At 33.1% G+C, this 22,509-nt stretch overlaps 1 protein-coding gene across 2 annotated transcripts in view; it reads left to right on the forward strand.

The window, feature by feature from the left end:
- Positions 1 to 22,509, forward strand: part of GOLM2 (golgi membrane protein 2) — a 163,324-nt gene that overhangs the window by 126,801 nt on the left and 14,014 nt on the right. The window contains exon 9 of one of the 2 annotated variants that reach the window (XM_037022156.2): positions 16,016 to 16,183. The exons of the other annotated variant lie outside the window; for it this stretch is intronic. Within the exon in view, the coding sequence (XP_036878051.1) occupies positions 16,016 to 16,183 (168 nt within the window). The remainder of the gene's footprint in view (positions 1 to 16,015; positions 16,184 to 22,509) is intronic. 2 annotated transcript variants of the gene reach the window in all.

The following is a 22,509-nucleotide window of genomic DNA, read 5'->3' on the forward strand; positions in this document are numbered from 1 at the left end:
GGCCAAGGTGCCATATTTTGAATTAGTGTATTCTGCACACTGTCATTCCCCTATCTGAAACTTCTCAAGAAGTTTCACAGTCCAGAAACTGAGTTGATAGGTTGTCCCATAACCATTGAACCAGTCTCTTAGTCCTGGGTATTTCTAGGGGAAACAAAAGAAAAAACAAAGGTTAATGGTTGGAATGAACTCCAAACTCAGTTTTTTAGCCCAGGAGGCAGTCAGTTGAGAAACTTTTCTAGGTGTTAGACTCAGAAGATCTTTAATGTGATGAAGACAGGCACTGACAATATGATAGATCTTCCTGGTTTACACTTTTATAGTGAACTTTCTAAGAAACAGAATAGCAACAGGCACAAAGGTTGTCTGTACATGAGCTTTTGTGATGATTTCTCTGAAGTTATGTCAAATTACTCTGTTGCTATTTATTTGCAGGGCTGTAGGAAAGGGTAATTTTTAATTTGGGGCGTTTCAAAGAAGGGTAGGAGAAAAATTGGAAATGTTAATTTGGAGAATTGTAGCCAGATATTGGAGGAAACTAGAAGGATTCAAAATCCAGATTTGGGGGGTTTCAAAGATGGGTAGGAGAAAAATTGGAAACATTAATTTGGAGAATTGTAGCCAGATATTGGAGGAAACTAGAAGGATTCAAAATCCAGTCTAGTTTATAGTTAGGTAACAAAATCTTAAAGAGAATGAATCAGACTAGAATGTAATACCCTCAAGGGTGTGCTATGGTTTTCTGTTGAAGCATCATTTTTCTCAATATAGTCACTCCCATTTCTTTCAAAGTAAGACTTTGACAGAAATCTGTTTGCAAAATAAATCTAGTCTCATTAAACTTGGCCTGATTATATCAGTGTACCAAAAATAGTGATTGACTATGTAAGTCTTTTGAATTTGCTGAAACTTTTCAAAAGGAATCTCAAATTGGACTTTTTAAAACCTCTGGAGGCTAGAAAGCCAAGTCAAGGACTCACCATCAGTTTTGCCTGCAGTTCCTGTGTACTTATTAGTGAAGTCCTCTCTTCTTAAGGTTCCCAAGATATACTAAAGTTCCTGGGCCTGTCAGGAAGTGACCTTCCTTACTCAACTGTAAGGATGGGAACCCTGTACACCAGGAATAGGCTAGTTTTTCCAAGTGGGGCTTTATGTTTTGATGGCATGAAGTCAACCTTAGTTCTGTAAACTGTCTAGTCATATCTGATTTTATACATTATTCTCAAATATGACATTCTAGTCAGAGCATTGGTAATATAACCAAAGTTTCCAAATTTGTCCTAGTATAAGGAGAACAGATTCTTATTGAACTTATCCAGATAACTATATGGCCATTAAAGTAAGATTACTTACTATGAGTTTCTGAATTCTGGAGGGAGAAAAAGTAATTATTTCATCTTTATTCCCAAAGGTATGCTTTGCCTAACAGCTGTAAGTTATAGATTGCTTAAGAGAAAAGAGGAAAAAGTGTCCTTAAATCTGGAAAACAAACATTAAAAAATCAGCAGTGTTGGGTAGCAGGTCCTGAATCCTGTAACTGTTTATTTATCTGTCTTCTCTAACTCTGTGAGTGCAGGAACTGTGTCTTATTCTTTCTTATTTTCCCAGTCTCTCATGTTCATAGTAAGCATTTGTTAAAGATATCTTAAACTCATTGCATCTGTTTTGGAATTTTGTATATCTATAGGGAGTTATATATCAAAATGATTACTTGGTCATAAATTATATCAATATGTAATTATGAGAATTTCCCTACTTTTAATTTCTTTATTCTAAAATTCTTAGTCCTTAAATTTTTTTATTTTCTAAAAACCCAGCTACTAATTTTGCCACTTTTTATTTTCCAATCTGTCTTATACTTTATTTTTTGCTGTTTATGACTTGCCACTTTATTCCCTTTTTAAGATTTTAGGTTTTGAAGTTCTTAGCTTTAGGTACTTCTTCATACTTCTCTTTCTTACTAATATATTCGCTTAAACCTTTATTGAATGTCTGTTAGGCAAAATGTTTTATTTTTATAACCGTAATTTTCCCTCTGTAGTTTGGTTGTATAGCTTAAATTTTTATATCTTTCCATTTCTACTGTCTTTTAAGAATGTTTTGCCATTTTATTCTGATTTTGTTCTCCAGGAAAAAGCATTAAGGGCAGTGTTTTCCTCTGATTTAAATTGCTGACTTGTTTCTCCATCTGTATACAGAAGAAGTAAAAGAGAACATTTGAAATATCAGATGAGAAATAAGCCTATTTGTTTATTAGGGGGGTTAAGGCTTATAGGAATGGTTAAGCTTTAGTTGAATTTGAAGAATCTGATCTTGTGTTAGGCTCAATCTGTGTGTTTAATTTCCAAAACTTTGTTAAATAGCAAATACAACCCTTGGCAGAGATTGAAAACTGATTACCCATGGCCATATCCAGGCAATATACAAGTTTTATTGGTCCACACAGTGATTTTAAAAAATCTGAAATAGTTACCAATATTTAAAAATCAAGACATTTCACATAAAACTTCTAATGTCTTTATTGTCTTAAACTAGGATGTTTGACATCATCTCTGAAACTAATTATGACTGTACCCTTTAGAAAGAGAGTTGCATTTTCTTGTTTCATATAACCCCACTCTGACATAATACATGCATTTATCTTACTTGTCTGATGTTTATAGGCATTCGAGTTCATGTCCCCTTTCTGTAGCATGAGACTATAGAAGAGAAACCTTGTAGTTGATCAAGGACAGGGGCTTTTTGGAATCCATGAGGAATAGAAAGGTACAGGAAGCCAGACTGAGCTGGATAGGGAAGTATTAACTAAAATTGAGCAAGCAAGGAACGTCAGACTGAGAAGTGATACTTGAGAAATGATAAAAGAGAAGATTGTCATCTTGAGAGAAAAGATACTACATTGAAAATTCCAGAGGCAGAACACTGTTACCATAATGAAGCCTTTTGGATAAATGGAAAATACAAAGTGGGAATAGGAAGAAATAGTGAGTATATGAAGAATCTCTTTTTCTGTCCTGCATGATTGCTTTTGTTTCATGGAGATGGGACAGATGCAGTCTCAGTCCGTATCTTTATCTGATTTTACTTCATCTAGAGACCAAAAGTATATGGAGAGATCAATAAACGCAAATGATGATAAAAGTGAAGTAGGTAATGAATATGAAAGCACTTGATTCTGTAGGTACAAAGTGATATGCTGTTAGAACAAACTAAAATTGAAATTCTTACTTAGAATACTGACTACTAAATCCAGGGTGAGGGGAATCTTAGACTTCATGATCACAAATTTTTTTATGGTTTTAAATTTAGTATTTTTGCTTTATAGCTTAATATATCACATACTGATATATTATTATAAATTTAATTTTTTATTGCCACATCATGTAAAAATGGCTAAATAATTTGTTGGCATGTTTCACCGTATTTGGAAGATATATTGGGTTAGTTTAATTTATAATGTAGAATGTAGACTATAGTGTGATACAATATATAGTTTAAGGGACACTTCAATTTTTCCTGGAGGTATACTTCAAAGAAACAGTCATATATCCTCTAAAGTAGTTGAAACTGAGAATCCATGGAAGGCCTACCTGTTTGTCACCTAGGATGGACATACTCAGTATATTTAGATGCCATGGATAGAGAAAACAGTCCCTTCAAATGTCATACCCATATTGGAAGTCACAAGGAGTTACTAGTAGGTAGTGATTGTTGATCAAGCTGCTGCTTATATGGGCTTCTCTGTATAGCATGCTCCAGAGTGAGAGCAGCAGTGATCCATTTATTTAACATTGGTTGACGATTCTCCTGGGAACACTGAAAAGACAAGCTTGTGTATCATAGAGTATATGATTTTCGTTTACATGTGGATTTTTAAATTATTGTTATCATTATTTTAATTGAAGTATTGTTGATATGCAATCTTATATTAGTTTCAAGTATACAACAGTGGTTGAATAGTTGTTTATACTCATATTATTAAATCCTCACCCCCACCAGTGCAGTTACTATCTGTTAACATAGGAAGATGTTACAGAATCATTGACTATATTCTCCATGCTCTACTACTATCCCTGTGACCAACTTATATTATGATTGAGAATTTTTGTGCCCCTTTATCCCCCTCATCTCACCCACTTATCCACCTAACCTCTCCCCAATGGTAACCACCAGTTGCTTCTCAGTGTCTATGAGTCTGCTGTTCTGTTCATTCTGGTTTGCCTTGTTTTTATGTTCCACAAATAAGTGAAATCACATCGTATTTGTCTTTCTCCACATGGCTTATTGCATAATAAGCATAATACTTTCTAGATCCATCCATGTTGTTGCAAATGGTAGGATTTCTTTTTTTTAATGGCTGAATAATTTTCCATTGTATATATGTATTACATCTTCTTTATCCTTTTGTCTATTGATAAACATCCAGGTTGCTTCCATAACTTGGCTATTGTAAATAATGTGGTGATAAACATAGGGGTGCATTTATCTTTTCAAATCAGAAATTTTGTTTTCTTAGCATAAATTCCTTATATGTGGATTTTTTCAAGTATTTTTTTACTTCTGATCCAGATGGCTTAGTGAGTCCACCTTTAATATATCCATTCTGTTCACACACATAATGATAAAATATAAAGAAGAGAAAACTAAATGGATATTGATAATCTCAAAAACATGCTAAAATTTCTGGGGTCAAGAAACCAAAAGAACAAGATGATGAAAGGAATTGAATGATTGGGCGGGCCCATTAGGCTCTAGGTCTGAAAATGCAGGTTTCCAGGAATTTGGCTCTTAAAAGCAACCTGAATAAAATGTTACTACTTAAAATGAGAACCAAGTTTATTGCTTAAAGCCAGGATCTGATTATTGCCCCATCTACCTTGGCAGAGGAGGCAGAAAATAAAGCTATTGCTGACCACCATGAAGGACTACAATGTTTAGGAACCTGAAGGCTAATGGACATGGGAATTTACAGGTGCAGCCTTGTGACCATGCTGCTTGGTCATACCACACCACCATTGGTTCTATACTGAAACTGCTATTCCCCAGAAGCATTGTGGAATAAAAACTCTGGAATATGATTACAAAATCTCATCCTAGACTGGGGAACTAGATAGAAGAATCTTTAAAATTATTAGATAATATGAGTAAAAACAGAGGGGGAGAAAAGAAAAACATAAACAGTACTAGCCCCCCTACATACTAAAAATTAGTCATCAAACCTAAACTCCAAAACATGAAAAACATTAATGTTAACAGATAGCTAACATCAACAATTCAAACATGAAAACAATTTTATGTAACAATTTACTAAGTACTAAGTATTTTTAAGGGTGCTCAAAGTGGTAAATGTAGAAATAACTTACTCAAAAACAGGAGATAAGCAGGCAGAAGTAAAACAAAAAGAGGCAGGTATAAAAACCAATTATACATTTTAGAAATGAAAAATATCACTGAGCTAAAAAAATCAGTGTATAACATAGTAGAACATGAACATAGTTGACTAATATAAGTGATTTGGAACCTTGTATTGATAATTGCCAAGAATGTAGCACAGAGTGGCAAAGAGACATAGATAAAGAAACAAATATATATCATATATGTATATGACAAAGATGTTGAGACAGAAGATGTAGTATGTCTAATAGGAGTTTTGGGAAGAGAATGTAGGAAATGGGGGATGAACAATATTTGAAAAGAATTTTGAAGAATTTGAAGAGCTCAGAATTTTCTGCAGTTGGACAAAGACATAAGTGCCCAGATCTTATGTGCCTGCTGAGCATTAAGTAGGATAAATGAAGAAAATATTTGTTTTCAGGCATTGTAGGAAAACTTAAGAGTATCTCAAAAATAAAGGAAAAAATTTTAAATGATACCAGAAAACTTAGGTTTTTTCCAAGGAATGACAATTATATTGGCAGTGGACTCTTGATCAGCAAATCAAATGCCAAAAAAAATAGTATAATACCATCAGCATGAGTGGAAAATAACTACCAACGTAGGATGTTATATGAGCTGGGGAGGACAGCAAGGACAAAATGAAGATGTATTCAGTTAAACAAGACTGAATTAACTTATCATAGACCCTTAATAAAGAAGAGTAGAAGTTACTCATTAGTAAAAAAAAGTTGAGAGTGATAGTTACAACTACAAAAAAATGGGGACTCAAATTGATCAAAGCTATTGGTAAATTTAAGTAGTTATTGACTTTAAAAAACTATTTTTGTGTTAAGACAGCAAAAATAATAGCAAATAGTAATAAAACATAGAAAAGGTTTTTGAGGGTAAAGTGAGAAGGTCCATGTCCTGTTCAGAAAGAGGGGAGAAACACTGAATACTTTGAAATTTTGCTAGAAAAATAATAAAGTATGTATGTTTAAAAATTAAGGGTAATCATTAAAAGAATAGAAATTCAGTGTACTATGTCCACCCAACAGTGGTTAAAGAAGGAAAAGGAGGTAATGGTGAAAGAAAGGAAGAAGAAAATCCAAAGAAAGAAATCTAAACAGTAAAATCAAAGAAGTAAGATAAAATACTATGAAAACCACAAAATATATAAACATTAAATTTACCGATTAAATGAGATGATAAAGGATACAAAAACAGGATCTGGCTATATAGTATTTACATACTAAATCTTAAATACACATAGAAAAGGACTATAAAAGATAGATATCACTTTTGGATATATACCCAGAAGAATTGAAAAGAGGAATTCAAATTGATATTTGTACACCCATATTCATAACAGCACTATTCACAACAGCCAAAAGGTGGAAGCAACCCAAGTGTTCACTGACAAATGAATATATAAACAAAATGTGGTGTATATGTACATGGAATATTATTCAGCCTTAAAAAGGAAGGAAATTATGATACATAAACTGCAACATAGATGAACCTTAAAGACATTATGCTAAGTAAAATGTCATTCACAAAAAGACAAATAACACTATGATTCCAGTTATATGAGGTAACTGGAGTAGTCAAATTCATATACACAAAGTAAAATTGTGGTTGCCAGGGACTGGGTCGGGGAGGGGAGTTATTGAATACAGAGTTTCATGTTGGGAAGATGAAGGAAGACATGGATAGTGGTGATGACTTTATAACAGTGTTAATGTTTTTAATGCCACTGCATTGTACATTTAAAATTGTTAAGGTGGTAAATGTTATGTAATATATATTTTACCAAAATTTTTAGAAAAAGATATTCATTGGTGAAAAGCTAATCTAAAGAAAGCTGATACAAAGTATTAAATGACAAAACAGATTTTAAGGAAAAAAGATAAACGAAAAGATACTCCATAATAACATGAGAAACCAAATCTACTAAAAAGAGGAAATCATCTAAACACATAACCAGGAACTAGAAAGACAAAAACTAACAATTTTGAGGAGTAATTGACAACTACATAATTAATGTGACAGATTTTAATATACTTTAGCAAAGCCCATAAGTCACCAAGAGTATAGAAATTTTGAAGTAAAAACCATCAAGTTTATCCAAATTATGTTAATACAGATCCCTACACTTAATAAAGAAAAAATAAACATTTCTCAAGTACACATGAAACAGTTACAGAAATCGGCTAGATACTACTATGTCACAGGGAGTCTTAATAAAATTCAAGCACTTTGTATCATCAATAAATAGTATTTTAAAACCCTTGTATTACGAATGTAATTCAATCCTTTGTAACTTTTGGTGGGGGGATTTATAATGGGCATTTCAAAATTTACAGAACTGAATAATAATAAAAGTACTACACATATCAAAATGTGAGGAATACATCTGAAGTAGTATTTATAGATAAATTTGTGGACTCAAAAGCAGTAAGAAGAAAAACTAAAACTTAAATGAGTTGAATTCAACTTAGTAGTAATACTAGTGATGGTGGTAGTAGTTGTAACACTACTACTAATGATGATACTCAAAGTAAACATTGAAGTGATTAGTATGTGCCAGTTGCTATTCTAAAATGTTTGTGTATATAAACTCATTATAAACCTATGTTTGGTGCTGTCATTATTCCTATTTTATAGACTGGAAACAGACACAAAAAGGTTTCATAACACTTCCAAAATTACTTAGCTAGTAAGTAGCTGAGTTAGGGTTAGAACCCAAACAATTAGCTTCAGAAAAAGGGAGAAACAGAAAAACAGAGGAAACCTAAATAATGTAGAAAGACAAGAGCAGTCATAAATGAAATGGAAAATAAAGAATGATTACCAAAAAAGAAACCAAGATAAACTTTTAGTAATACTAATAAATAAAAATAGAAAAGTAAATAATATTCAGAACAACAAAAAGGGTATAATGTAAACTACAAGAAAATATTACTATAATCTTTGACAATAAATTTGAAAATTTAGATCAAATGAATAATTTCCTGCAACAGTAATTACCAAATTGATTCAAGGAGTTTTAAAAGCCTGAATAAACCAATAACCATTAAATAAATACAGTCAAAAGTCTCGCCAGATCCCAAAAGAGACACTGCTAGAAGTAATAAAGTTGAGCTAGATTACTAAATTCAGGCTCACTATATGAAATTAATAATGAAATCAACAAAACTAAAAATTGATTCTTTGAGAAGATAAGTGAAAATAAGATCTCTGGTACAGAACAAAAAAGAGACTGCCCAAATTACCAATATCAAGAATGAAAAGGAGAGCATCAATATAGGTCCTATAAATGACAATATTAGAGTATATTTAATGAGGTACTGAATTGCTGCCAAAACATTTGAAAATTTAGAAGAACTGGGCAATATCCTAGAAACACACTTCTTTGCAAAACTGACACAGGATAGGGAAAATCTGAATAGTTTCATATCTATCTGAGATATCGAATCTAATTTAAAACCACCCCTTAATGAAATTCTCATGTACAAATGGTTCCACTGGTGAATTCCCCAGCCATTTAAGGAAGAATTACAACCAATCTAACATGAACTCTTTCAAAGAATTGAAAATAAGGAAACAGTTCCAAACTTATTTTATGTATCCAGCATTAGTTGGATAACAAAACTAAAGATATTATGAGAAAGGAAAATTACAGGAGAGTCCCTCTGATTAACATAGATGTAAAAATCCTGAATAAAATACTAGCAAATCAAATCCAGGGATAGATAAAAATGATAAACATGATGACCATGTGGGGTTTATTCTCAAAATTAAGCTTATTTAATATTTGAAAAGCAGTCTATATAATTTGCCACATTAACAAAATATATGAGAAAATCAAATAGTCATTTCAGTAGATGGAAAGAAAGCATTTCAGTATGTATGTGCTCATGATAAGCAACAAACTCTAAACAGACTAGGATTAGGGGGCAAATTTCCTTAATTCCATAAAGTCTCTAAAAATCTCATAATACATCATACTTAATGGTGCTCTGTCAGAAACTTCCCCCTGAAATCCAGAAGATTAGGCTAACCACTATCATCACTTCTATTCAGCTTTTCACTGTAGGTCCTAGTCAATGAAATACAGTACAAGAAAAGGAAATAATTAGTATAGAGATTGGAAAGGAAAAAATAAAACTGATAAACTTTATAACTTGCAGACATATATTGTATGCAGAAAACTCAATCTACAAACTATTATATGTATTTAACAGTTGTTAGATACAAGGTTAATATAAAAATTATATTTCTATATGTAGGTAATATATAAAATGAAATTAAAAAACTTTTAATAGTGTAAAACACATAAGATCCTTGAAACAATTTAAAATATTCAAAATAACCTTTATAAATTACAAAATATTGTTAACATATTAGATAGTATATTAGTATATAAATTAGTATATATATTAATTAAATTAGTATATAAAAATCTATGTTGAAAGGTTGGAAGGCTCAATGTTTTAAAGATCTCAGTTTTTCTCAGATCTAGAATTTCAATGCCCGTTCATAATCTCAGCAGCATTTTTCTTTTTGCTATTTTCTGGAAATTGATAAGCTGACTCTAAAAGTTATGTGGAAATGCAAAGAACTAAGGATAGCCAAGATCTGTAAGAACGAAACTTCATGACTTCCACTATCAGATATCAAGACTTATTATAAAACTTAATGATAAAGTAATTAAGACAGTGTGATATTGGCACAAAAATGGACAGATGGACTAATGGGACATGTTAGAGAATCCAGAAATTGACCCCACATATATGGTCACTTGATTTGTGACAAAGTTAGTACTGCCATATAATGGGGGAGAGGATAATCTTTTCAGTAAGTGGTACTAGATTAAATGGATAGCCAAATGGACAATTACTAACTTTGGCTTCCCTACCTCACAATACACAGAGTTAAATTCAGGATAGACTGCAGATTTAAAACTAAAAGCTAATAGGACTTCTAGAATAGGACAATATGTTCATGATGTGGAGTAGACAAAGATTTCTTAAACCAGATTACCCACGTGCAATAAAAAGGTAAACATGAGTGAAAAAAAATTAACCTGCCTTTATTAAAATTAAGATTTTTTGTTAATCAAAAGATCAGTCCTAAGTGTGAGAAGATGTGCATACCCCACAAATTAGCATGTGGTATTTATGTACAAACTCTCTTATAAGGAAGCACTGCAAGAATATTTGTTGTTTACTACATTGAAAATTGAAATCAAATGTTCATCAGTATGAGAAAGGATAAATCATTGTATATGTAACGTACATACAATGGAATTTTATATATGGGAGTTAAAATTATTTAGCAAAGCCACATTTATCAACAAGGATAAATATCAAAAGCATAATGTGGAGGGAATAAAGCATGTTTCAGATAAGATACATTATTATGCTGTGTTGGGGCTCTCAAAACCACCCTCAGGTGACAACGCCTCGGAAGTGTTGCCAACCAAGGAAGCTCACTTGATCCTTGGTGTTCAGGGTTTTTACTGAGGGTCAGTCATGTAGTGCCCACACGACTGAGCTCAGCTACTCAGACTCTAGCCCTACCCCCCACCACCTAGCAAAAACAAATATTCACTATAAATCACTTTGTTAGGATAAACTTCTCCAAACTGATATACCATGGCCCAAGGCCTCAGGCACACAAAAACACTTAAATCAAGTGGAATTTTCCAAGGGCTCTGAAGTGATCTCCCAGCATTCAGCTGAGGACCCATCCTCAAGACAAACCTCTCTTTGGAATGTACAGGGTTTGAGCAACCCAGGCATGCTGAGTTTCTTTCCTGCCCAGATGCTATATATATATATATATATATATATATAGCCTATGTGATTCATATATATATATATATATATATATGAATCACATAGGCTTGTGAATCAATACTATTTATTAATGAATACGTGAACTGTCATGGGGTTGCTTAGCACCCAGTTTAGGTAGAGATTACCTTTGGGTTAGGAGGAGAATGCTAGGGAGGAGTACCCAGGGAACTTCAGTTGTATCTGTAATGTTTTATTTACTTAAAACTTCTGAAACAAATATGGCAAAAAATATTAACATTTGACAAAGCTCTGGATGTTAGAACATGAATATTTTATTCTCCACACTTCTCTGTATATCTGAAAATAAAAAGGAGGAAAATCTGTTAAACTTTTATAAAATGTAAAATCATAGTGATACATTAAAAAATTTTGTGAAATATTTGAAGAAATGGTTTGCTCCATTCTTCAGTATGCAACAATACTGTCTTGAGGTGACATTTTTTTCTCAAATGAGGCTTCAGAAAGGCAGTCAAGTTTGGCATATAAGAAAAGGCTAATCAATTATATTTAAGCTAGTTTATTCTGTATGTTAAAGAATATTTCAATACTGAAGTTGAAGTGAAATGTCTGAGTGTTTAATGTACATAAGATTAATGTAGTTGTCATACATATGTGATGTGTATTACACTGTATCAGTTCTTCAAATGATTAGCAGATTGCTTCCCACTTCAGGCCTTTTAACCTATGCTAATGCTAAAGCTAATCCAGTAGGTTTGCTGGAGGACAAAAGTGAAAGGCAAAGGAGAGCAGTATTTCACCTTAAAGTGTATCAAATTGGGTGCTTCCTTCTTTCCCCTTCCCCTCATAGAATTAGTCTTAAGGGAAAAAAAAATAACATGACAACCTGTGGATTATGTAAAGAATAGGAAAAAACAGTTGAGCCACTCTGCATTAGGAATGGGGGAGATGGCCAGGTTGTTCAGATGCTTTTAGCCCTAATTTCTAGCTACCATGCTACTTTAATTTCTTTGGTTTGTCTTTACCTCAAATAAATCCAGCCAATTAACAGATTTCTTCCTGTGTCTGCAACATGCAAGACCTGTACCTTAAGATGCAAATAAGTATGGTCTTTTTGCCCCAGTAAGTCCCTGGTAATGAAATCAAACTAAACAGTTCAAAAGCCAATCAGTAGTTTCCTTTTTGCACACCACACCTTCCCAGAATTCATGACTCTGACTCATGTCTCAACAGATTATAAGTTATCACATGTATAGATCCTCAGGGGTACTTGAAATAGTCAAAACTGTGGGTGTTAAATTGAATAATTCAAGAGTCAGTTGAAAGTGCTAATTGTCCAGAATGGAACAAAGTGGATACTAGCAGCAGATGAAGCTAGAAAAAGAGATTGCCTCCTTTAGGTAAAATTCCCTTTTCTTTCTCTCTAGAGATATTATAACAAACTCAGATTAATTCATTTTGTTTTTGATAATAGTAATATATTAAAAGAATGACTTGAAAAATATGAACCTGTATTTAATAGAGTAGCCGAGAAACTGAAACCCATAAATGAACATAGAGCTAATGAAAAAAAAGTGATTTATCTTGGTTTAATCTATAGTACAGAATTTCTTGAGTGAAATGCCTTTTTGTGATTGAGAAATGTTAGTTGTATGTCATCATCCTTTCATTTTCTTTTTTTTGAAGTTTGCAGTCTGATGTTTAAGGTATTTTACATAATATCTATCATTCTATATGAAGTCCTGTTGTTTAAAGTGAACTGAAAAATATAACAATTAACAATCTCTTATGATTTGTTTTTCCACTTGATACTGCCTAAAGACTTTAAAGGGCTAATGTCTTACTTGCTTCTTTGTGTTTTTGTGTTTAAATTGTTGGGATGAAGCAGTCTTGTTACTGATAGACGCTAATTTAATAATTTCAGTCAGCCACAAGAGTAAAAAGTATATTCAAGAACACAAGTGAATATTGCTACAACATAAGGAAATTTTGGGATTCAAACTGAATATAATTAGCATATTACTCACCTAGTTGGGCACAGCCTTAATATTGTGGTGAGAGACAGAATTGAATTTAAAATATTTTAGTAAGTAAAATGCTTCAGAGGTGAAGTCTACTATTTAATTCCTGTTGAAACACATCACGAATTTATACCATCATGTGATAACTTGACCTTCATTAGTTCCTTTTCCTTCTCAAATATAGTCATTCTCAAGAATGACTTACAGTTGTTTTCTGGAAATATTTCCTAAGAGAAATTATCTTCTCATGGCTTAATTATCATCACATTTATGAGTCTTAAAGCTTAAATTCTTAAAACATGTAGCTCTCACTTTGCACCTAAAGACCAGCTGCATATTTCTTTGGGTCTTCAAAATATTTTCATTTGGATATTTTACTGTAACTCTAAGCTCAGTGTACCTAAAGAAACATTTCCTTTCCCAAACCTTCCCAATTGGGTATAGACACCATTATTTTCAGTTTCCAGGCTAGAATTATAGAATCATTCTTTGATTTTTTTTTCCACTCCACTCTGTTGTACCATATTTTCGGTTTGTCGTTTTAAAATGTATTTGATTCACCTGTTCTTCATAACATTTCCTCTGATAGCTTCCTAGTCTAAGTCCTTATAGCTTCATATCTGAATATACACTGGAGACGCTGTGGTATAAAAAGCAGGTTAGATTCTTAGAGAGCTTAAATGAAATGCCTCCTATATAAAGTTCAGGCTTCCTCCATCAAATGGAAACCAAAGGAAGCAGCATTCCCCATGTTCAGCTGTCACTTTCCAGATCATTGTCTTACAGCACACATAGCTTCACCTTCTACTTGTTTACATACTTGTCTCCCTTACTACACCGAGTTAACCAGAGGTTGAGATGGTAAGTTTATTTCTGTATCCTACTGCCCAGCACAATACCTATCACATACATCAGAAAATTTTTGTTGGATGGGTGAATGAAAAGAGCATTATAGGTACTTTGTCATTTTAACAATGACCTTGTGAAGTTGGTATAGGAGGCCTTTAAAAATCTTGAAAAGTCTTCCATAATTATTCGCAGTTAACCTGTCCAAAGTTTCTTAGAGGAAATACTGTATTTTGAGAAATTCACTAGTAGCTACCATATTAAAATGTTTATATATTTAAAACAGCAGTTTCATATTACATAAAGATGATTTAACTGTTCCAGGTATTTTGTCCATAGTAAATTGCATATTAAAAAAAAGAAAAATACAAATTTCTATAAATCCCCCTTTTTCCTGTGTAAATTGGCATCACTTATTTTATTAGAGAAAAAAATACTAATAAAAGCCACCAAAATGTTTTGCTTTGTATTGCTATCATTAGGAGATAGAGTGTCTTTCTCACAATTTGCCTGTTCTTCTTGTTACTGTTTTTCCTTTTTAACTCTTGTATATCCATTTATTTTCTCTAACTATTTTTAATCAGCTTTTCCATATATTTATTGATTGTACACACCCAACCTTATTCTGGAATAGATAAAATAGATTCTTATGCTTTTTTTATTGGCCCAAATTACTTCAGTCTCCTGTTGTAAACCACTGTTCACTCTTTAAAAACCTATGTAAGTATGATTTTTTTCTTTAACTGTATTCTTGATTCGCTATTTACCAAGCAGTTAGAAATATATTGGCCTGATGATATGGTGAGCCACCTGTAGAAAAGATTAGTACCTCCACAATTCTTTGCATTTGTACTTAACCTTTCATTGCAAAGAAAGAAAGTTAATTTTTCTCCTGAATGTCTCATAGCAGTATAAAGTTTTAGAATGTAATACCAAAAATTTTAGACCTATCATAGAAAGTTCTTATAATTTTTTAAAGTCTTAATTTCTCACATAATTATTAAGTTAATGTTATTCATATTTTAGGGTCTGGAATAAAATTTACTCATATGCTTGATGTCAAAGTAGAGTTTAACTTATGTTTGTGTTCAAGTAGAGTTTAACTTATGTTTGTGAGTCAGATACTAGTGTGCCTGATTTTTATTTTCAGTGTCTAGTTGTTGAGTAGCTTTCTACAGTAGGTAGTTATGTCTGTTGATCTTGTTGATTTCTAATTGTTTGGAATGTGTACTGTATAACAGCTTTATATAGGTGGGCTTTCTTAAGCTTCCTCTACCATTGGCTTTTCAAAATCTGGTTTAGGAAATGGGTGAAAATAAATCAGAATTACCTTGGATGTTTTTTCAAAACACATACCACTCAGGATTATGATAAGTTTACTTTCTCTGACATCGTTCCATGGAAATCTATGACTATAGTAAGTGACTATTACTGAAGGAACTGGAGATAGTCCTCAGATATGTCAGTTTGTCTTAGAATCCAAAGAACTAGCCTACATAGTACTTGTTTATTTTTATGTAAAAAAATTATCAAAATGATTTATGGAAAGTAGTATTTCATGGAGCAATAAATGACTACAATGTTCAAATATGTATTCTGTCTAATAAGAAAATTATTCATTCTCCTAAAGTGTTAAATTAGACAAATATTTGTATCAGAAGTCATTGGTTACTAGGAAAAAATCCTAAAAATGGGTTTTTGTAAGAAAACATTCAAACCTTAAGTAGCAAGTACTAAAACTAGCACAAAAGAGAAATTCTTAAATAGAAGTTATTTTCTGTCTTCTTACTTCCTTTTGTCTTGGATAACCTTCATAAAATATATCTTTTTTATAACCAGTATCCTGAAAGTTGCCAGGTTTCACTTGTCTCCTTTCTGGTCTGCCTCCAGTATAGGTCCCTTCTTTGCCTCACTCTTTACTCTTGAATTAATCCTTTACCTACTTCACAGGCCGATTCTTTGATGAAAATGAATCCCCTGTTGATCCGCAGCATGGCTCTAAACTGGCGGATTATAATGGGGATGATGGTAACGTAGGTGAGTATGAGGCAGACAAGCAGGCTGAGCTGGCTTACAATGAGGAAGAAGATGGTGATGGTGGAGAGGAAGACGTCCAAGGTGAGCGTGGGCCTGGCCTCCATGCTGTGACCGTGAAACCCACCTCTTAAGTTTTTTGGTTGAATTTGTGTAGAATTTTCCCTACTTATTAGTAGCAGTACAGTCTTAATACAGAGATTCTGTGCAGTTTTTCAATTTTATTTTGAACCATTTTATGATAGTGATATTTGTAGAGCTATAAATACACTATTTTAATTATTTTCATTTTTAGTTTTTGTATGTATTATTAATACAGTTGTAATTTGAAACTCAGAATCTTCAGAAATTTTAGAATTAAACTTTTAAAGAAGCTCTAAACTTTTCCTAAGGTAAATACTCCCTCAAATAATTCTTTTCCAGTCTCTCATCTGAAAGCATTTCATTATTCTAGGTACAAACGTTGACCAAACAGCGTTTTTGTTATAAGGGAAGCCACAAAGGGAATGGTCTTCACAGTAAAGGTTATTTCACTACTGATTCAGCATAGGAAGGCTGTTTTTGAAATTTTTTCTAAGAGGCTTAAAATTTATATATAACGATCAGTTTGTGAAGATTTGTCTGTTTTATGTTTAATACACAGATTCAACATATTTTCCTTGTTAGCTGTGTCACTTCTGAGCTTTTAAGTTATTGAAAGTTCGGAATCTACCTGTGTGCATGCAGCCCTACCCATGCATGCATATTGGAGTATGTTGCTTTATTGCAAGCTTTTAGGCCTGTTTTCTGCCTGCTTATATTGTTCAGTAGTATTTGTAGGTTTTTTCTCTTTTCTATAAAAGTTGATTATGAATTTAATGTGTGTTATGTATTAGATTTTATATGATGCATGAACTATTTTTCAGCATAACCTGTCTTGATTTCTTCCTTAACTCTTTAAAGTAATTAAATTTTATTTATAGATTCATGACAAAATTGTTTTTATATCAAAAGAAAATATAGTCCTAGAGTATTATATAGTTAATAGAAGAAGGGAATCTAGAGACTCTTAACATCCACCTAGGCATTATTTTGATAGTACATTCTAGTTTTGGAAGAATGGTTATTGGGAATAGAAAGAGATTAATAAATGCTAGGAGTTATGTAAGGATGTATCAATGAGATACTCAAACACTTTTTGGTAGTATTGAATAAATAATATTTACCATTTCTATAATCTCATCCATTTTTCATAAATTTTACTTTTTCTCATTGCTTTTGTGACTTGTTTGGGTTATATTTATTTGCAATTATTTATAACATTGTTTTAAGGCTTTTTCATGCATGTATATCACATCTCCAACTAGATTGTAAGCTCTTAGAGGCCAACAATGTTCATTTATTTTGGCTTCTGTTTTGTTTGTATCCTTTTCTGCCTTCATAAAGACACCCAGCCCCATAGTACTTAGCATAGATAGGGCCTTTGGCAAATGTTAACTGATAATTTTATGCTTTTCTAGTTGAACCTTTATTCTTATAATAACTGTGATCAGGATAATAACTTTAACTTCTGGTCTTATTAGTTTACTTGGTTTACACTTTAATGATTCTCTAGTTTTGTTTCATAAGGGCTTCTACCATATCTCATTGGGTAATTTTGAGGTTTTTATTAGAGCAATTAATTTTAATCATTGTTGAAAATCATTTCTTACATTTTTAGCTATCTTAAAGTTGATGAATTTTATCAGACATTTTTAGTTTAATATTTTTGTGGTTTCTATCCATAGTAGGTCCATTTATCTTCAGTGCCTTCTCTCTCTCTTTCCTGTTCCCTTTTTCCTCACTTACTCCAGTTCTCATTGCCACTTTCCACTTTGGATGGTAGAAAAATAAGTCCATTGTTTTTAAGGACTATAAGGAAATGACCTAAGATGATAACCTTCATGAAGTAAGAAAGGGATTGTTAAATTTTGGGGTTTCTTTGTTTGCAAGTGAACCTTACTTGAGCTGGAGATTACCATTTAACATTTTTCTAATCCCATTTTGGGGTTCACTGATGATAGCAAAAGGGTGGGACAGTAGCCAACAGGACATCAGTTCCAGCAAATAAAGAGGGATAAGTGTGGGTAAACTGACTAAAAACGAATACTGGAGACCCAAATAATCTTAGACATCTTTTCAGGGATTCTTTAGGTATAGTATTAACTATCCAAAAAGTGGGAGGGAGAATTATGGCTGTTCCCTAACTCATCAACATTTTGGATACCAAATACTTACTACTAACTTAGAATATTTGAAATTTAAAAGCATTTTTCATAGCTTCAATGTAGAAATAATGGTTGAGTTCCCAGGCCAGTTTGCACTTGTAGCCAAAGAAGGCAGTGAAATAGAGCAGAGAAAACATTAGCCTGAGAGTTAGGAACCAGCTGTGTGTTCCTCTTCAAGTCATTTAAACTCTCTGGGCCACAATTTCTTCATCTGTGATATGACAGTGTTGAACTAGAATAGATAGTCCTTCTAAATTCTAAACTTCTTTGGTCACATTTATGTGAAATCGCTGTAACACAAGTATTATAGGAAGATGTGTTCCAGGTTTCAGCATGCCTGAAATAACAATCTTGCCCCAAACCCAGAAAAGAAGTAGAAACTTTGCTTTCACCTTTGAAACTCGGCAGCCAGAGATACCAGAAACTGATAATGCACTTCAGAAACACTATTAAGATTCTAGCATTAAGGGCTCTTCTCTGCCCTCTCTAGTATTAAGAGTTTTTTTCTCATGCTGTTGGATCTCTAGGATTTGAGATGCCAGCTGAAGGACAAAGATTCTGGCTTTAGCTAAGGACACATTCTGGCTTTGGTCTCCAAAATGCTGGATTAAGAAATGGAGCCTTTGGTAGGTAGCATCTGTGCCAAAAGAGAGCTGAAGCATTCCAGCTTTATCTCTGATGATCATTGGGTTAAGCACTACCTGCAGAGTATTTTCTTGTAGAATTAAGTGAAGCCTATTTTTCATGGATTTACAATCCTGGCTAATTTTGATTTTTTTTCTTTCTTTCTGTAAATTTTTATTTTATTTTATTTTATTTTTATTTTGGTATGATTAATCTTAATTTTGATTTTTAATTCCTGATTTCCTGAGGCATTCTAAAACAAAAATTATTTAATTTACAATGGTGTAAAAAAATGTTTTTCTCCTAACTTCTTTAAATGACCCAATGAAAATAATAGCTGAAAGATTAATTTTAGAAATACTATACATCTGGCAGATATATCTTTTAATTCATTCTTTACTGTAATAAGGAGATGGATGTTTACAAATTCCCTTTTACTCTTATCCTTAATCCCAAAGAAGTTCCAAGTTTGTTTAATAGAATATGAAATGCATATTACTAAGTATATCTATGGAAGGCAGCTTAGCATGGTGCTTAGCTGTCTGGATTCTGGAGCCAACTCCCTGGATTTGATTCCTAGCTCTACCATTTACTAGTTGTGTGACCTTGTGAATTACCTAATCTCTATGCCTCAATTTCCTCATCTGTAAAATAGGGATAAATATAGTTACCTAACTGAACAGCTGTTACGTGGATTATATGATTTAACTATGATGTTCAGCACTTAGAACACGGTCTTTCACACTATAAGCAATATATGAGTTTGTTGAATAAAATAATAATTTTTAAAAAACAAAAGCAAATACAGGATTTTTTTCTTTGAGTTGCATGCTTTAGAGGAAATTGCACTTTGGCCTGTGGATTAATTTGTATATTTTAGTGGAGCTTCACTGCGTGATTACCCCAAGATGTTCTTGCTTGGTGGAACTTGCTTTATGGAGGTGGTCTTTTCTTGACTTCAGAGGAAATTTAGGAATTGTTAATGAATTATCAGTGTCTTTACATTTCCTTTACCAGTCATTTTATGTTGAGCTATTTACAAATTTTGCTGCTTTGTAAAATGAAATAAAATATTAGTCCATATAGTTATATTTAGTAGTTATCTGTTATTCTGTTACATTTGGTTAGGTAACTTCATATTTTATGGATAAATGCAAAGAGGTTATGAATAGAAACTTAATTTCTGGTTAGAATAGTTACCCTGCAAATGGATTCTAGTTAATGTAAATGATAACTCAGTGTTAGAAAAATTCAGTATCCCAAAAGTCCTATGAAATTCTGAAAAACAATATTAAAACTTTGCTAAAGAACATAAATTAATAAAACCAGCAAACTCCTCTGTATATTTATACAGAACTTTGGAAGTAAAGATTGTCATTATATGTATTATTTTTTTTTAGTTGAGAAAAACAGTTATGTCTATTCAACTGAGAAGGTAGTTAGAGGTCTAAAGAGGTTTAGGGACTAGATAATGTTTAAGTGCCTGAGTCAGGACTAGAATTCATTTTTCAAAAAATTTTGGTATCATTAATCTACAATTACATGAAGAACATTATGTTTACTAGGTTCCCCCATTCACCAACTCCCCGCCCCCAACCCCATTACAGTCACTGTCCGTCAGCTTAGTAAGATGCTGTAGAATCACTACTTGTCTTCTCTGTATTGTACAGCCCTCCCTGTGCCCCCCACACACATTATACATGCTAATTGTGATGCCCCCTTTCTTTTCCCCACCCTTATCCCTCCCTTTCCACTGATCCTCCTCAGTCCCTTTCCATTGGGTAACTGTTAGTCCATTCTTGGGTTCTGGGATTCTACTGCTGTTTTGTTCCTTCAGTTTTTCTTTGTTCTTCTACTCGACATATGAGTGAAATCATTTGGTACTTGTCTTTCTCAGCCTGGCTTATTTCACTGAGCATAATACCCTCTAGGTCCATCCATATTGTTGCAAATGGTAGGATCTGTTTTCTTCTTATGGCTGAATAATATTCCATTGTGTATATGTACCACCTCTTCTTTATCCATTCGTCTACTGATGGACACTTAGGTTGCTTCCATTTCTTGGCTATTGTAAATAGTACTGCGATAAACATAGGGGTGCATCTATCTTTCTCAAACTGGGCTGCTGTATTCTTAGGGAAAATTCCTAAAAGTGGAATTCCTGGGTCAAATGGTATTTCTATTTTGAGCATTTTGAGGAACCTATGCTTTCCATAATGGTTGAACTAATTTACATTCCCACCAGTGGTGTAGGAGGGTTCCCCTTTCTCCACAACCTCGCCAAAATTTGTTGTTCTTTGTCTTTTGGATGGAAGCCATCCTTACTGGTGTGAGGTGATATCTCATTGTGGTTTTAATTTGCATTTCTCTGATGACAAGCGATGTGAAGCATCTTTTCATGTGTCTGTTGGCCATCTGAATTCCTTCTTTAGAGAACTGTCTGTTCAGCTCCTCTGCCCATTTTTTACTTCAATTATTTGCTTTTTGTTTGTTGAGGTGTGTTAGTTCTTTATATATTTTGGATGTCAACCCTTTATCGGATCTGTCATTTATGAATATACTCTCCCATATTGTAGGATACCTTTTTGTTCTATTCATGATGTCCTTTGCTTTACAGAAGCTTTTCAGCTTGATATAGTCCCACTTGTTCATTTTCACTTTTGTTTCCCTTGCCCAGGGAGATATGTTCAAGAAGAGGTCACTCATGTTTATGTCTAAGAGATTTTTGCCTATGTTTTTTTTCTAAGAGTTTTATGGTTTCATGACTTACATTCAGGTCTTTGATCCATTTCGAATTTACTCTTGTGTATGGGGTTAGATAGTGATCCAGTTTCATTCTCTTACATGTAGCTGTCCAGTTTTGCTAGCACCATCTGTTGAAGAGACTGTCATTTCCCCATTGTATGTCCATGGCTCCTGTACCGTATATTAATTGACCATATATGTTTGGGTTAATATCTGGACTCTTTATTCTGTTCCACTGGTCTGTGGCTCTGTTCTTGTGCCAGTACCAAATTGTCTTGATTACTATGGCTTTGTAGTAGAGCTTGAAGTTGGGGAGCGAGATCACCCCCACTTTATTCTTCCTTCTCAGGATTGCTTTGGGTATTTGGGGTCTTTGGTTGTTCCATATGAATTTTTGAACTATTTGTTCCAGTTCGTTGAAGAATGATGTTGGTAATTTAATAGGGATTGCATCAAATCTGTATATTGCTTTGGGCAGGTTGGCCATTTGGACTATATTAATTCTTGCTAGCCAAGAGCATGGGATGAGTTTCCATTTGTTAGTGTCCTCTTTAATTTCTCTGAAGAGTGTTCATAGTTTTCAGGGTATAGGTCTTTCACTTCCTTGGTTAGGTTTATTCCTAGGTATTTTATTCTTTTTGAAGCATTTGTGAATGGAATTGTTTTCCTGATTTCTCTATTAGTTCATTGTTAGTGTATCGGAAAGCCACAGATTTCTGTGTGTTAATTTTGTACCCTGCAACTTTGCTGAATTCTGTTATTAGTTCTAGTAGTTCTGGAGTGGAGTCTTAGGGT

This window comes from Manis javanica, chromosome 8, assembly GCF_040802235.1.
Source record: "Manis javanica isolate MJ-LG chromosome 8, MJ_LKY, whole genome shotgun sequence".
In the NCBI taxonomy this organism is placed as follows: domain Eukaryota; kingdom Metazoa; phylum Chordata; class Mammalia; order Pholidota; family Manidae; genus Manis; species Manis javanica.